The sequence below is a fragment of the Zingiber officinale genome, chromosome 5B (assembly GCF_018446385.1).
Source record: "Zingiber officinale cultivar Zhangliang chromosome 5B, Zo_v1.1, whole genome shotgun sequence".
Lineage (NCBI taxonomy): Eukaryota > Viridiplantae > Streptophyta > Magnoliopsida > Zingiberales > Zingiberaceae > Zingiber > Zingiber officinale.
The window spans coordinates 24,905,674-24,922,395 of NC_055995.1; the positions used below are offsets into that span (position 1 = coordinate 24,905,674).

General features: G+C 38.2%; 2 protein-coding genes across 7 annotated transcripts; one reads left to right on the plus strand and one right to left on the minus strand.

Annotated features, from left to right (window-relative positions):
* The first annotated feature begins 608 nt into the window (after positions 1 to 608).
* On the plus strand, positions 609 to 6,127 carry LOC121984255 (probable plastidic glucose transporter 2). 4 transcript variants are annotated; one of them, XR_006112830.1, is made up of 15 exons: positions 609 to 867; positions 947 to 1,058; positions 1,170 to 1,237; positions 1,317 to 1,449; positions 1,599 to 1,698; positions 1,793 to 1,905; positions 2,016 to 2,109; positions 2,617 to 2,770; positions 2,881 to 3,024; positions 3,098 to 3,171; positions 3,253 to 3,341; positions 4,375 to 4,489; positions 4,954 to 5,138; positions 5,513 to 5,591; positions 5,726 to 6,127. XR_006112830.1 is itself a non-coding variant. In XM_042537097.1 (14 exons), exons 1-13 carry the CDS (start codon positions 786 to 788, stop codon positions 5,134 to 5,136), a joined length of 1,461 nt encoding a protein of 486 aa, XP_042393031.1. In that variant the 5' UTR covers positions 609 to 785; the 3' UTR covers positions 5,137 to 5,138; positions 5,726 to 6,127. The 4 variants fall into 4 exon arrangements, 3 of the variants coding, with proteins under 3 accessions (XP_042393031.1, XP_042393032.1, XP_042393030.1); XM_042537097.1 differs by lacking the exon at positions 5,513 to 5,591; XM_042537096.1 differs by lacking the exon at positions 5,726 to 6,127 and having other exon boundaries at positions 610 to 867; positions 5,513 to 5,719.
* A 3,774-nt stretch (positions 6,128 to 9,901) lies between these two features.
* On the minus strand, positions 9,902 to 12,809 carry LOC121984256 (auxin-responsive protein IAA17-like). 3 transcript variants are annotated; one of them, XM_042537100.1, is made up of 6 exons: positions 12,656 to 12,809; positions 12,084 to 12,550; positions 11,098 to 11,327; positions 10,591 to 10,732; positions 10,360 to 10,421; positions 9,902 to 10,182 (listed from the first exon to the last, which is right to left on the minus strand). In XM_042537100.1, the coding sequence occupies exons 2-6, from the start codon at positions 12,542 to 12,544 to the stop codon at positions 10,145 to 10,147; spliced, it is 933 nt and encodes a 310-aa protein (XP_042393034.1). In that variant the 5' UTR covers positions 12,545 to 12,550; positions 12,656 to 12,809; the 3' UTR covers positions 9,902 to 10,144. The 3 variants fall into 3 exon arrangements, with proteins under 3 accessions (XP_042393034.1, XP_042393035.1, XP_042393033.1); XM_042537101.1 differs by having other exon boundaries at positions 12,636 to 12,772; XM_042537099.1 differs by lacking the exon at positions 12,656 to 12,809 and having other exon boundaries at positions 12,084 to 12,625.
* Between the last annotated feature and the right edge of the window lie 3,913 nt (positions 12,810 to 16,722).

Below are 16,722 nucleotides of genomic sequence, written 5' to 3' on the forward strand. Positions count from 1 at the left end.
AATTGTAATAGAGCTGCTGATTCGTAGCGTGGCGCGGCGTCGCATTGGCGGGTCTGTTCGTGAACGACTAGTCATTTGATAGGCCAGTGACGAAGCCGCGCCCACAGATCCCACCACCGTGATTGGATCAGGCAACACGAAACATCTTCTTACTTTTTTCCCACTTTGTTAGTTTCCACGCGTCCGCCGCCGGGACGCCGCAGCGACTCACGGACGTCATCGCGTCAACGTGCATCAAGGCGCAGTTGGTGGCAGGCGGTGTGACCGCGTCGCTGCTGCTGCGTTATGTTATCGCTCCGCGTACCGGACGATGCACTGATCGTAGCATATTTGCTGTGTGAGTGGATATAATTTAAATGACAAAAATAAATTTTTTATAAATCATTCAAAGATGTCTTCTTAAAGTAAAAAAATAAAAGAAATGCTCTTTTTTTAGCCATTCCAAATAATTCTGAGCTTGATAACGGCACGCGTGGGTTATTTTCGGAATTCATAACGGTTCGGGAAATCCTCAGCACGGTGTCGGTCGCATTTCTCTCGATCTCGACGTTGGTTTTAAGGCACTCACGATCTCAGATTAAAAAAATTTAATTAATTATTTTTTTTTTTTTTTGCCTCTTTCTCAAATCGTCCCCGAGTTTGCTTCGATTTAAATTACTGAATTTGTCATCCTCGCTTTATCTGTGGCTTCGTCTCGCCTGGTGAAGTGCGAAGTTGCGTTTGGATGCATCTGAGGATCACTGGAGAGTTCCGCGAGATTTCGAAGAGATCCAGCCGCGCTGTCCATGAGATTGAATTCGGTGTACAAGCGGATGTCTTCCAGGGAGCGTGCAAGCACCCCTGATATGGGCGAGGATGATATCTCAGGTGCGGCCGCTTCTTTTCTTCTTCGGTTGCTCCTCTCTTGGATCCATGTTTCAATTAAGATGTTAGATTTTGCTTTCAGAGAAATTGTTGGATCCGGCAGATCAGGACGGTGGCAATCCCTCTTGGAAGCATTCTTTGCCGCACGTCTGCGTCGCAACCATGTCATCCTTCTTGTTTGGGTACCATCTAGGGTGAGTGTTTTTGGCATGCAAGTTGCTTACTTGTATGTGTTGATCGATAGAGATTCGAAAGGTTGTGTAAAATTGTGTGTGTGTTTTTTTTGTGGATCTTTTGAATTCAAGGGTTGTGAATGAGCCGCTCGAGAGTATTTCGACGGATCTTGGGTTCTCAGGGAATACGCTAGCGGAAGGTGGTTTCCTCTCTACTTGCGATTGTGTTATCTGGGTCACAGATGTTACATGACAGTATTGGTTGCTGTTCTGGCTCAGGACTCGTTGTGAGCATGTGTTTGGGCGGCGCGCTGATTGGATGCTTGTTTAGCGGATGGATTTCTGACGGAATTGGACGCCGCAAGGCCTTCCAGTTGAGTGCCCTTCCAATGATTATCGGGGCTTCTTTGAGGTAATATCTCGATATTACAGAATTTTTCAGCATTTGTCATTTTATTATGAACTGACAATTTTGCGGTACTTCTTGTGCTCTTGAGAGGTTCTCTCCACAACCCTGTGTTAGTGCATGAATTATTTGAGTTTCTTGACATGCTTTCGCAGTGCATCAGCAACTAGACTAGCGGGAATGCTTCTTGGAAGATTTCTTGTTGGAACAGGGATGGGTCTAGGACCCCCAGTAGCCTCCCTCTACATCACTGAGGTAGCAACATGAGTGTTTCAGGTTATCTGATTGCAAAAAACCTTCATTTACGTTTTTTTTTTCCTGATTAACCCTGAATTGCTTATCTGGTCAGGTTTCTCCTTCATCTGTGAGAGGTACTTATGGGAGTTTTATTCAGATTGCAACATGCCTGGGATTGGTAGCATCACTCTTTATTGGAATTCCAGTCAAGGAATATGTAGGATGGTAACTATTTATTCAAGACATCACATTGGCTTCTCACTCTTTAAGCACTCCTGGTCACTCATTTTTGAACCTATGCAAAGATAAGTCACTTATGGAACTTATGGCTGCAGGTGGCGAATGTGTTTCGGTGTATCTATTATTCCAGCTGCTTTACTTGCTCTCTGTATGCAATTCTGTGCTGAAAGCCCTCATTGGCTCTATAAGGTCATCTATCCTTTGAACTCTTTTATGACTAGTTTACTATTTTACCAATGTTTTTTTTCTCTACTTTTTTCTACCTTATGCTTTACACGGATCTCTTTGGAAAGTGTTGCCAATTTGGCCTCACAAATTATTCGGCTGACAAATTAATACTGTTGAATTTCAGTTAAATTTCATCTCACATAAATCAGTTTAGGCCCTCTATTAATACTGTGGTAGCTTAGTTAGTACAAACTGTCGAAAAATTTGCCTTAGTGGTCTGAGGACTGAAAATATTTTACAAAATTTATTTTTGCCAAAAGTTGGTTTTGTTCAAATCAATGTCACTTTTCCTTTCAACACTAAATGATTGAACATCTTCCTAGATGCTCGTTTACTATATTCACTTAGTCTCATTCATAACATCATGTTTTGAGACTTCTGTTTCAAACTTAGTTTTGAACTTTTAATTGACACCATTCTCATGCTGACATGTTGTAAATACACAATATGGATGTAAATGTGCTGCAGCGTGGTAAATTTGGTGAATCTGAAGCTGAATTTGAAAGACTTCTGGGAGGACAGCATGTCAAATCAGCAATGGCAGAATTGTCGCGGTTAGACAGAGGGGATGAGGGGGAGACTGTAAAATATTCTGAGTTATTCCATGGACGACATTTTAGAGGTATCCATTACATGAATCAATATATCTCAAATATTCAATGCTTGATTCCCACTGCTTTAGTTTATATGTAATGTATCTTTTTTCATTGCAATTCCCTTTTTCTGCTACAGTTGTTTTTATTGGAACAATGCTATTTGCTTTACAACAGTTGTCGGGCATCAATGCTGTATTCTATTTCTCTTCTGCTGTGTTTAAAAGTGCTGGGGTGGCTTCAGATAATGCCAACATATGTGTGGGATTTGCAAACTTATCAGGTTAGATAAGCAAGTTTGCAGCCTAGTTCTCTTCTGCTCTGATGGAAGCAGACTTATATTCTTTTCATGACAGGGTCAATCGTAGCTATGCTTCTTATGGACAAACTAGGAAGGAGGGTTCTTCTTCTAGGAAGTTTCCTGGGAATGGTAAACTGGAAGTATACTTTTAATGCCTTTTCATTTGCATTTAGGTGGGCACATATGTTTCATATTTATCTTCTGGTTCAGGCAGCAGCAATGGTTCTTCAGGCTGTTGCAACAAATTTTCATCAGGAAGGTTCCTGGCATGTCTACCTTTCTGTTTGTGGAATGCTATTGTAAGTATACTGGAATGTCTCCTCATTTGACTCCTTTTTTTCGAGAAAATTTCTCAGTTAGCCATTCCAAATGACTATACTCTGGTATTGGAACATGGATTAAAGTAGGCATGCTGGTATTTTTCAACAATTCCTCTAGGCGTGCATGCTTTTCTTTTCAAAAAAGGGTACAGTTGTATTTCAAATCAATATAAATGATTCTACATGCTTTGGCCAATAGGTCAACATATATTAGAAAAGGTTAACATGTTGACAATTGGTATATATTGGATTGTTTTTACATACAAACACTATTAGATTGTTTATCCTCAACTAATGGGCAATGGATGGCTTCACATCAGGACACTCCTAGTAAACCACACACACTGCACCTAACCCCATTTCAAACTAGGTCAAGGATGTCAGTGATTTCAGCTTGATTGTTGTCCATTCTTTCATGCTTATTGTGTGGGATGTGGTGGTTGCTAACTTACCTGCATTAAAGGTTGAATTGTTAGCAGGATCATAATATGTTGGCTGGGCCAGCCAAAGATATTTCAGCTTGATTGTTTTCCATATTCTCTCATGCTTGAGATAAGATATGTGGGCCTTCACATGAAAGGTTGAATTTGCTGTTAGGATGATAACTTGTTGGTTGACTACCGGAGACATGAGACCATATGTAAAAAGATATATACATACATAGGTACATATGTATATATCAATTTTATGCAATTCAAATGCTTTTTTTTTTCTTATGTTATCCACAACTGTATGTATTTTTTTCTTGAATTTTTTTAACTACTAAGGCCGTCTTAATACTTAAATGAAGCTAATTTGGCTTATTTTGTGATATGAGTTTACTTAGATGTGAGATTCAGCTTATTGCATAATCTGAATTTACTTGTCCTCACAGCTTGATTCTGCATGTAGTAATTGATTCCTGAACTAACACTAAGCCCCCTTGTTATTTAAGTTTGAGCCTTTTTACAAGTTAGTTCTTCACATTTTGAGGGTTATGGAGAATCTTATTTCAGATTTGTGACTTGTGTAGATTTGTTCTGACATTTGCGCTGGGAGCTGGGCCAGTTCCTGGTCTCCTTTTACCTGAAATTTTTCCCAGCAGGATTCGTGCAAAAGCTATGGCTCTGTGCATGTCTGTTCACTGGGTAAATTATCTGTAAATTTCACTTTTTGCACATAACACTGAAACAATGCTTTTGTCAAGACACTTTCATACAAGGCATTTTTTCTATTACGCAAATCAAATTGGTTAATCAGAACTGTTAAATGTAATCTTTGTTTGCTACTTAACATGAATCATAACAATTCATTGTTTCATAATGTCACATTAGTTCAAACTATTTGGAGCTGGCTACATACATCTTATCTTGCTAAGATTGATATTTAAATTGATTTAATCATTATGATTGGTCAGTGTGTGCAGTCAAAATAGAAACTGAGGTGATAAATAGCTTTTGTATCATTGTCCTGAATGAGCTTACTAATATTTTGGGGGTTAAGAAAAATGGATTGCTTTAACTAAATTATCTTTTGCATGTTATTGCAGTAGTAACTTCGTTTATGATTTATTTTTGCTTCTAATGTTGACTGGTTGGTTTTGGAATTTCAGGTTGTAAACTTCTTTGTTGGTCTGTTCTTTTTGAGGTTGCTAGAGCAGTTAGGAGCCAAAATTTTGTACTCGATATTTGCATCATTTTGTTTGATGGCAGCACTCTTTGTGGCAAAGAATGTAGTTGAAACCAAAGGCAAGAGTCTCCAGGAAATTGAAATATCACTCCTCTCACCTGTGTAAAGGTATGCTCTTCCCCTAACTATTCACGTATTACAGTTTTCCATAAGGTATGCTACATACTTTACATTATTCACTGTAGTTCTCTATGTCATGATTTGCGGTTTCTATACCATTGATTATAGTATTAAAATCTTTTCATGTACAATGATTTTTGAAACCATATACTGTGGTTTTTTAAACCATGTACTACGGATTTAATTGTTCTAGTGATTTTGATTGCTGCCACCCTGTCGTAGTAATTTTACACAGGAACTTTCATCCTATTTACTGAATCATGACCATCTTCTATAGGCACAACCATCCAAGAGTTGGGTGAGTTGCCTCTTTGTGGACGTTCTGTGGTTTGATATTTTAATCATCCATGGTGGTTGTCCAGGTTTTAACATTGATGGATACATGGAAGGCTCCATCATTAAGAACGTCCGTCGTACTCGCAGCTGTTTGGCTTCATAGTGGTATAGCATAGCCACACGAGATTTTATTGTAATGAGTTTCTAGTATAAAGGACAATTTATATTCTATTTGTAGTGCCTTGATGCCACTTTTTTGCATGTAGCTCATTGCTTAATAATAGACAACCATTTTGCAGCCCGTTATTGTGGACTGCTGCTCAGTTTTCCGACAAGGGACAATGGCTTGTAACACAGGCTGCTTCCGTTTGAGCCATAGTGGAGCACCTTTCTTATCTCTGTTATCGTTGTTCACATTTCAATTGAACCAAGAAGAAGCCTTTTTCTAAGATAATACATATGGAAGTAAGTTGTTTTGATGAAGACAAATTTGTAACCTAAGAATTTTTTTTTCTCAGTTTGGAAAAGGTAGCACCTAGTTCTATGCATTCTCCAAGTGGAGGACCAGGCTTGGGGTTAGTGGTAGCACCTAGTTGATCTAATTGGCTTTGTTCTTGTATGCACTGGTTTAGCACAATACCAAAATGTGGGAACATATCGACATACCAAGTTGAGTTCAGACATTGGATCACTATTAGCAACCTAGCCGACCCTACTAACTCAAAGTTACTTTATGCATTTGTTTGACATAAATAATATTGAGTCATGGTATGCACCTTTTAAGTGCAAGGTCGGCCTATGTGTCACTATTAGCACCACTTTATGCACGTGTTGGGTGCAACATCAATGCATGCTTTAGATCGATTCTCAGTGGTGCGGAATGACTTATTATGGGTACTTATTAAGAATATAATTTAACTTGAGGATGCATTGCATAACTCAGTCATTCCATCCATCTCAATCCTTTATATATAGTCATTGACCATAGTCATCCAACACTAAAACAGAATGCATGGTCATTATGTGCACCTGTTGAGAGTAAGGTTGGACTTGTTGAGCACCATAATAAAGTGCAAGGTCAAAACTTGGTATTAGGACCCAATTAACTAGTGGCTTGAGGTCGTTGTGATCTAGACATAAAGCCACTATTAGCATCCTTTTGCCCAAACCTGACACCTCAAGGGGGCAACTTCTTCACCTGAGAAGACGTTAGGACAAGGCAGAAAAACAAAAACAAAAATAAAAATAAAAAAGATGAATTTTATTCTCTGGGATGAGACATTTAGCTAGAAATTTGTCTAGCACCTAGTCAAGTTGTTCGACAATCTCACTTTAATGAGCTTTTCAATATATTTTTTTAGTCAATTGAAATGATTTTCAATCAATTAGAGACTATCATAAGTGGACTAGTAGATTGACTATAGGGTGAAAGGCCGTCTATAGGACAGACATCAATAAAATAGAATGAGATGGATGGAATTGATTCTAATACCAAGTAAAATAGGATTATAGTGTAGGATCGAACGTATGCGATAGAGGGGGATAAATATCGTGCTTTTAAAATTTTTTCTTTTTTAACATTTTAAAGACAATCAGAATATATAGTGAAAAGTAAATGACTCGTTTAGTTACTTGGTTCAGAGCTTAGGTCGACTCCTACTCCAAGACCCGCAATCCTTAATTGCACCATTGAGCAATTCACTAAAACTTTTTTTTTCGAAAATCTCGGAAAGAAACAGTGCGTACAAGAAAATGGGTAAGATAGTAACAACCTACTATCTTACTTGAGTTAAGTACAATGCAAGTAATAAAATAAAAGTATACCGACAGTATGTTAAAGTTGAAGATCGGTCGGCACTTGAATGAAGTAATTGCTTACGAGTTGTAGTAGCAATAACATGAGCAACTTTCACAAAGATAAACTTTGAACCAACCAAAATGTGTTTTTCAGCCTCGGACCTCGAGCTCTCTTTATAAGAATCGTCGGTGTTCGGTCGACCGATCCTTGTGTTCGGTCGACCGAACTAGCTCCCTTCCATCTTTGTTGAGATCTGATGCTGATTCGATCTTCGGCATTTAATGACCATCAAGGGTTCGGTCGACCGATCCTTCTTTCCGGTCGACCGAATAGGATCCTCCCCTGTTGGTCGAGATTTGTCGAGATTCACACTTACTACACCTTTAATGTGATGATCGTTCGGTTGACCGATCCATGTGTTCAGTCGACCGATCAGCAAGCTTTCCTTCTTTGCTTCTGCTCGATCTGAATTGTGTTGAGTCATTAGGGTTCGGTCGACCGATCATCTTGTTCGGTCGATCGATCAAGCTTTGATCAGACCCTGCTCTATTTTGGTCTGAACAAATATCTGCTCCGAGTTGGCCTTGTTCAGTCAACCGATCAGGCCGAATCTGCAAAGTAGTGTTAGATAATAATCTTGCAAAACATATATTAGCACAGTAATAATAAATACATGAGTAATAATAATAGACAGTTCAACTGTCTTGATCTCAACTTGGAAACCTTCCCGGTTTCGTCAGTTTGATCCTTTCAGGAACACGACCTCACTGTCGCTTCTCCAGTTGCTTACCTCAACTTACCTGCAAAACATTGGTGCTCCAGACTTGTTTGGACTTTCTCTGCTCAGTGTCTAATCACCTGATCCACTAAGGCCTTTCATGCAATACTACATTAACCAGCAACAATAATAGTAATACAGAATGTTATGGTAAAACTAAACTTAGAATCACCAAGATCCGCTGGTCCGGTCAACCGCGCGATCAACTTTGCTTGGAGTTCACTCCTTCAAGACTTCTCGTTACCTAAGGTTATCTCCCCCTAGGATTTTCTCCATCTGGCTTCACTCACCAGAACTTAAGGTTACTACCCCTAGGGTTTTTTCCACCTGACTTCACTCATCAAGACTCAGTATTCGGCTACCCAGGGATCATGTCCTTCAGATCTATCCACCTGACTTCCACGATCTACCGAAATTTCCCTTCCTTAGCTACAATTAAGACTTAGTATTCGGTTACCCAAGGATCAGGTCCTCCAGACCTATAGAATCCACTTGACTTTCACGATCTACCGAGATTTCCCTTGCCTAGCCTACAACTAGAACTTTCCAAGACTAAGCTCCATTAAACATACTTAAATATATTTATTGGACATTAAAATCTTGAAGGTAGATTGCACCAACATATAGTTCATAGGCTAGTAGCCAAGGTAAAATCGAGGTAAATGTCTCCTTTATGTGCTAGTCACTATTCCAAAGGCTAGTAGCCATCCACGATTTACCTCCTTCGTGTTGGCCCTGGGACGGGTTGACGGGGACGCTGGGGGTGAACGTATTCGCTTATTTTTTACCACCATAGATCGCCTAAACATGATTAATACTATACAAAAATTAGCCACGAGACTCAAGTATACCTTGGATTTGAATTTCAATAGTAATTTTATCCAACAAAAGTATTGATGGTCTTCCTTACAAGCACACTTTGACGATGGCAGAGCTGAGAACTACTTCCCAATTTAAGTAGCTACCTTGACTTGTCAATTTGGAATTTACAAGTAGTCACCACCTCCTACATCAGCCAATTGCCACATCTCGCTCCATCACAAGTGAAGCTAGGGCATAAATAAGGTAACCAAGCTAAGCTTAAAATGAAATAAGCTTTTGAAATAATTGTTCAACCTTGACTTGATTTATTTTTTAAGCTTGAACTTATTTGAAACTTGATTTGAACTTGATTCGTTTAGATATTATCGAACTCTCAATTTAACCTTGGCTTAAACTTCGTTCAAACTTGACTTGAGTTTGATTCGAGCTTGATTCATTTAAATGTTATCAAACTCTCAATTTAAGCTTATTTGATTATTTAAAATTTTTAATTATTTGATTGGTTATTAAATTTGATAATTTAAATTTATTTTTTTATTTTATTATTTATTTAGTATATTGAAAAGAGTTTTATTAATGAATATGAAAAACACTGCATATTGGTGCTCCCTAATTTTTTAATATTTATCATTATCAAAGCTTTAGATGTCTGCCAAATCAACGACACCATTCAGAAATTGAGCTAGTGGAGCATTATTTCAATGAGAAAGCCTGATTGTTAGGGAAGAAACAGAATCCCAAAAGCCTGCACCAACATCTCCACTTGTTTTACTGTGCATGTGGGGACATTACAGACAGCAACATAGGTTTAAGTTGTAGAAAAATAACTAGAGTAAAGCAATCGATCAGTGAAACCCTAAATTTGATAACTAGCTAGCTGTCGGCCACCCAAGTCAGAATAGATACAAGAGGGACAAGCCAGGTGTTTGGTGAACACCATCCTCCTTGGAATGAACTTTACGCAATTCCAATTTTTTTTCTTTCCAGATCACTGGCATCCATCAGATGGCTGATTCAGATGTCCAAATGGAACCATAGACTGAGTTTCGAATAGTAAATAATGGCTAATCAGTCGCAAACAGCAATCCAAGCATTTATATTACAATTACAAGGGAAACTCGCAGAAACTCAAGCAAGCATAGTCCAACAAACTTAGGTCCTGACTTAAGCATCGGAATGTAGTAACACGCCTAAATAGTCCATTCAGAACAGCAAGCCACAAAGCATAAGCTATATAAAACAATTGATAACTAAACCCTTTCAACTTCCATTCTCAAATACACTTACAGCTATCTGATTATTGTGTCCATGATAATGTGTCTATTTCAGGTTCTTGCATTTCTCCAGGGCCCTTGGGGCTACAGAATCAATCATAGTTTTGTTAGTCTTGAGGTTGCATGGAAAATGTGAGCAAAAGCAAGCAACTTAATTGTGGCACAATAAACTCAAACTTCATTTAAGGACACACTATAACATGGAATGAAGGGATATCGAAAATCCAGAAAATGAAATGTGAAGGAAAGGATTTTACTGACCAAGTCCAATAGCATCTGAACCTTTCATGATCCTCAACCTCCTGCATGAGTTTGTGAACATCCTGAAATATTTCATTTAATTAGCAGAAAATAATGTGAATGGAAGTTTCAGGAACAACAAATAATTCATGACCAGAAAGACAAATTGCTTACATTACGTCCAAATAGAAATATACAGAATTAATGAAACAGAAAACACATGAACTATGAAAAGCAAATAAGGTTACTTACGCCCATGGCACATCACCGACAAGCATCCAGTCTCCATCCTTGTCTTCATAAGTAATGACATACTCGGAACCATTCAGGAGATCCATCAAATGATTCTCAGATAACTCCTCTCTGCCTGGTATTCCATGAGAATCACACCGACCTGAATTTGAATGGAAAGGAGTCAACTCCCCCTAAAACTTGAACATTGACAGAACCAACTGAGATGGAACTAGAGAGGAATTAGAAGAATGAAACTCCATCATATCATTTGCACCATATTAAGTTTCAACTAAATGAATTTGATTTGGATAGACAGGCTTCCATCCATGATTTAATTTATTTTCTCTTGGCAAAAAATTGAATTAAGGGTTTGATATTTGTTATTACATGATTAAAAAGAAAATAAAAAAAATGAGTATTGTTGCAAATAATGGCATAAAGAAACATATATCTGAACAAAAAACATTCTTGGTTATTTCTATTTCATTTAAAAAATAATAATAATAAGGAATAATTAAATCTCACCGATTGTGAAGCCGCTGAACATTTTCTCAAGTGCTGATGAAAGTTCCTTATAGTTTTTGTACATTTTGAGATCAACTTTCCTCAGATAAGGAGCTCCATCCATGCTAACCTTCACATAAAGACACCCTTGCCCTTGTATTCCATCAGCATCATCTTTAACCTTAGATGGATTTGTAATCATAGTATTCTTCCGATAACTACGGATTGGTGGCCAACCAACCACCTGTGCTCTGCCATATGCATGCCCGTTACATGTTCAATGTTCTAACTTCTTTCAGCATAACAGAAACAAACTAAAAATCCCATCTACATAATTAATTACATCTGTATCGTACATGATCAATAAGTAGAAGATAATTTGGCAGTAGGTCTATGGAAAAATTATGCATCTCATGTCTGTTCCAAAGTGTTATGGTTTCCAATCGAACATAAAGTAATTGATTAAATTACTTTATGATTTCAGTATCAAAACACTCAAGTCTAGAAACCCAGAAGTAGACAAAACTTGAATACATATGTTAACGTCCAAGGGAAGATCTTAGTCTCTCAAAAGCATACATAATATTTTACATAAAGTAATTGATTAAATTCCTTGCTTAGTAATGTCATTTCATGGATACAAAGATCCTGGCGCAGAGAAAAAAAAATCGATTCTTCCTATTAAATGAATGGCAGCGTTTATACCATTGCAAACCCTTGTTGAACCACAAACCACCAAACGGATGCCGATTGTCACCCAGATTCTACGTTTGTGCACCAAAAAAAGACTCTATTTTCACCGAACGTAAGGAAGAAGGGGAAAAAACAGTGAAGAGCAAACAAGAAAAAGAAAAAAATCAGTGAAACGGCGAGGGAAATTATAACAAATTCGATTAAAAGATCCAAGCTCTGCCAAAAGGGGGGAAAAACAAAAAACAGAAACCAGAACGCATGAAGATTTATGAATCTATGAAAGAAAAATCTAGGATCATTTTTATCACACTTACTTCGCTGCAGGAGCTACCGGACTATCATTCCCATCAGAACCACAGCCCTTCGGGGTGACCTTCCGCTCCTGCCCAGCCGCTTTCACCGCTAGGTCCTTCCCCACATTCCCTTGCCCAGAAAGCTGCCCTGCACTGCCACCGGACGCAACCTCCCCTCTCCCCGAAAACAAGCCGCCACCTTTTACCGAGTTCACTTCAGATCCGCCACCTTCGGCGGCAAATCCCCACGTCCCGCCCCCATCGTTGGCGTCGGAGAATCCCCTCTTGGCACCGGAGACGAAGCTCTTGGGGAGCAAATCCAGGGTGAGCCCGATCTTCTCCACGCGGTGGGGCGACTCCGACCCAGGCAGCCCCAACCTGAGTTCCGTGGCCTTGAGGTTCAGAACCCCTCCCTCGACTCCGCCGGCAGAGGAGTTCCGCTCCGACAGACCTATGTAATCATGCTCCACCGTCGACGACATCAACCTCTGCATAGAGAACAGGAGATCATCAAACTGCTGAAGATTCAAAGGTAGTCGAACAAACAATCGCAAAGGGCAGAGGAGTAAAAACCAAAAAAAAAACGGAGACACCTTTGCGTCTGGTTTTGCTGATCGTTAGCAGCTTCCTCTTCCTCCTACATTAGACTTTGGGCTTATCGTTAGCTTACAATAAACTCGATTCTCACTGGTCGATGAAGTTGTTTGTTTAGTTTTAACCAAACATAAAGCATATCATTGTCTAATCCTGTCGTTGAAATGGGAGAACCCAAAAATTAATTAAACTAAAATAATTACTTTGACATTTTTTTCAGGTATATATATATAAAAAGAAAGCCGAATTTAATTTGATAAAAAATTAATTTAAAACATTTGCAATTTATGTTCTTGCAATCAGAGGCGTGGGGGAGGCAACCTGGTACAGCCGGTGAAGGCAGCGACGGCGACAGCGGCGAAGGCGAGGCGGCCAACCGGCACCTGTCGCAGCCCTACTGCCGACATCGTCTGCGTCCGCATCTTTCTCTCTCCCCCGTAAAGAAAAACCACTACAAACAACCGCGCGTGCAGGGCACGTGGCTTGCTCTTCCATTAAATGCACTGGGTGTGCGGCGTCCCTATTGGACGGACAAGGCGGGCCCAGTGAGAGCTCATCCCCTGTCACTCACGACGCACGGAACAGGAAATCAACTCGTCGCGACCCTCGGAAAATTGCTGCCTGGGGTCTTCGCCGTACGACCCCACGCCTGGTTCCTGTCGTCAGATGGTCAGAATATCCTGCGAGCTCATAAAGAAGAAAAGCAATCAGTATGGATAGCCGGAGGACCACAAAACTGGCGAAGCAAGTGAATTAGTTGGGAGAAGAAAACAAAACCGAGTTGAATGCATGCGTGCCTTTGTCCGCATCAATTTCGTATGCAGCAAAAACGAACCGGGTCGGCTTTCTTGTGGTTCGCGAGGGCTCAAATAACCGGTCCAACCTAAATTTCTTTTTTATTATCTCCTTATAATTTTTAATTTTTAATTTTTATTTTAATATATTTTTATTATTATACTAACATTTTATTATTTATTTATTACATAAAATATTTTAATTTTTAAAATAAAATTTAATATAATTTTTAAAAAATACTTAAATTTTAAATTAAGGTCAAATCCAAACCGAATCTAACTCATTAAAAAATGTCCGCTATATTTTTGAAATCTACTCACAGATCGTATCCATTTTTAATAATCCTATCCATATGTTATGCAGCTAAGATTCTCTAGATCGTAATTTACTGTCTAGATGATGGACCACTATATTCATTAATTGATGAGATAGATCTCACGTATTAAATAACTAGAATTTATCTCCATCAATCAATCAACCTGTATGATTCATCCTCTGGATCATAGATCTATGCTCTATATTATGTCGATCCCATGAGTCATCTGAGATGATAAGTGATGATATATTTATCACATAAGGTCATTGGGTCGAACCGTAAGATTAACGGGGCGTAAATTCTTGAATCCTGTGTAATTCATCTCATCATCATTTACTTTTTTGGCTATTATAATTTATCTAGCTCATGAGGTTGAATGCGACGAGAATATTAGAGGCGAACGATTTCACCTTTTGTGGTTGTTCTATGTCATGTCCATTAAAAAAATCCAAACAAAAACAAAAAAAGGCACACGCTGTGCACCCACGAGCGCACCCACGCACCGAAGCTTGAAAATTTGGAGGAAACATCGATTGCGTCGAGTGCGCGACTCGTGAGGTTGTTTTTCTTTTTCTTCCATTGTTATGAGCCGATTTTAATGTTGTTGCTGACTATTCCCCTGTGGGCCCGACCTGTCTCCTCACCCCTCGACCAACTGGGCCCTACCGGTTTTGATTATGATTTGATTAGCGAATCCATTTTCCTCGCCTAAACTTTACCTTGCACTGTTATAGTTAAATAATATATATAAAACATTATAACTGACACTAAGAAATAAGAGACTCCGTTAAAAAGTAATCGCTTGTACTATTATAATAAATCTATCATTTTTAATAATTTATTTTTCACCAACTAGTATTATTGATAAAAATCAAATGAATATTTTATGATTATTATTATTGGCATGGTCACGAGCGCCTTTTTAATTTATTATCAAAGGAAGCTTCATCCCTCTGCTTTATATTTTATTTTTATATTATTATAATAGTTATGCATTCATAATTATTAAGATATAGATATTTAATTTTTTATCAATATAAATAAATTATATTATAAAAATTATGATTAATATTATAATAATATTTTATTTCCCATCATATTATGTTATAATAGCTTTGACTAATAACACTATTAACTATAATTCATATTACCTTGTCCCTAAAATTAGGGTGTCTTAATAAGACATCTAAATTATCATTCAAGTATTCACTATTCAATTCTTACTTATGATGTATTTATAGAAATTTTTTCTTCAAAAAAGATATGTAATTAAAAGATGTTGAATTTCTGAGTAAGTCGTTATACGTATTTTTAAATTTATCCTAATGATCGATAAAAAATTTCCATGAAATCAAACTGATTACCTAAAAATAATTCATGACGTTCACTGGATTTCTCATATAATCCACATTAACTTTCTTATCTAAATTATATAATTACTTTTTTAAATTTCAATATCTATTTTTTTTTTACTAAATCATATATCAATTTCTATATTTTGACTCCTAAATAATATTTAAGAAGTAAAATTTATTTTCTAATTAAAAAAAATATTATTCATAAATATAAAATTTAAAGATAGGATAGTTAATATAAATATTTTTTTAATTACATTTTCTAAAATTTAAAATAAAATCATTAGATACGTCAAAAACATATTGTACCAATTATAAATCATACGAAATATAATTATTATAATATAGAAAATTTTATTTATTTTTATCAAATACTAAGTTATTATTATGGTGTAATAGTTACATAAGTATAACCAGTGGCGGATCTGGGGGAGCGGAGGTGTGCTTGAGCACCCCTTTGCACCCGAAAAATTCCACCAGTATACTGTAGTCCGAGGGACAACGAGAAGAAAGACAAGCTTCAGCTCCCTTCTTTGAGCACCATCTTTTTTTTTTGTCTGGATCCGCCACTGAGTATAACGATTATAATTATGTATTAAAAGTAAAATGTAAAAAAAACGGGGGATATTCTTTGATAATAAAAAAAGAACGCTCTTAATTATTCCAATAAAAGGTAGTTTTCCCATTATTATTTGAATTTGTGGCGACCACTCCACCTTTATATTTCATATAAAATATTATTATATACTTGTGCATTCTTAAAATATTAATTTACCAATAAAAATAATGTTTTACTCCATTGAAAATGCTTAACTATATATTAATTATAATAATGAAGATTAGTTTAAAGATTAAATTTAAATTTAATTTAATATTATTACAATATTGTATTTTTATTTACTAATTCTACTATGCTACTGTGATATGGAAAGGGAGACACAGAGGGGCAGTTTTATTATTTTATTATAACACTTTCAATTAAGGATATTGTTAATAGAAGAGGAAGGAAGGGGGTCCTCGTGGGTTTTTTCCGCCGCCATCACCCAAGCACAGTCGAGCCCCCTTCCTTGGTTTGGCGTCGCCTAGTTAAAGGACTAACCATCGCCTCGCTGAAAGCCTCGCAGCCGACTCCCCTCTCGTCGATCTCCTCTCTTGTAATCTCCAACGCTAGCAACAACCCCACGTCGGTCGCCTCTCTTTCAGCGGCCAAGCCGCCTCCCTCATCGTTGGCGGCCAGCAACTGCCCCACGCTAGTCGCCTCTCTTTCAGAGGCCAAGCACTGCCCCCCTCATCGTCGCTGGCCAGCAGCCGCCCACGTTGGCGCCTCTCCTTCAGCAGCCAAGCGTTGCCCCCCTCATGCATCCCGCAGCCTACATGCCACCTCTGGCACGCCGTCGACAACCTACAACATCGTAGCCAACTTTCACAGCACAACGTCGCAGCTTTTGCGTGGCCTCCGGTGTTGCTGTCGCCTCCTCACAGGCACGCCAGCAGTCCACGTGTCACCACCTCGACACACTAGCAGCCTGTGCGTCGCCGTCGGCGCCCTCCTTTCTAGCATCCACAGCTATTGTCGCCATCTGGCCCTTGCCATAGACAC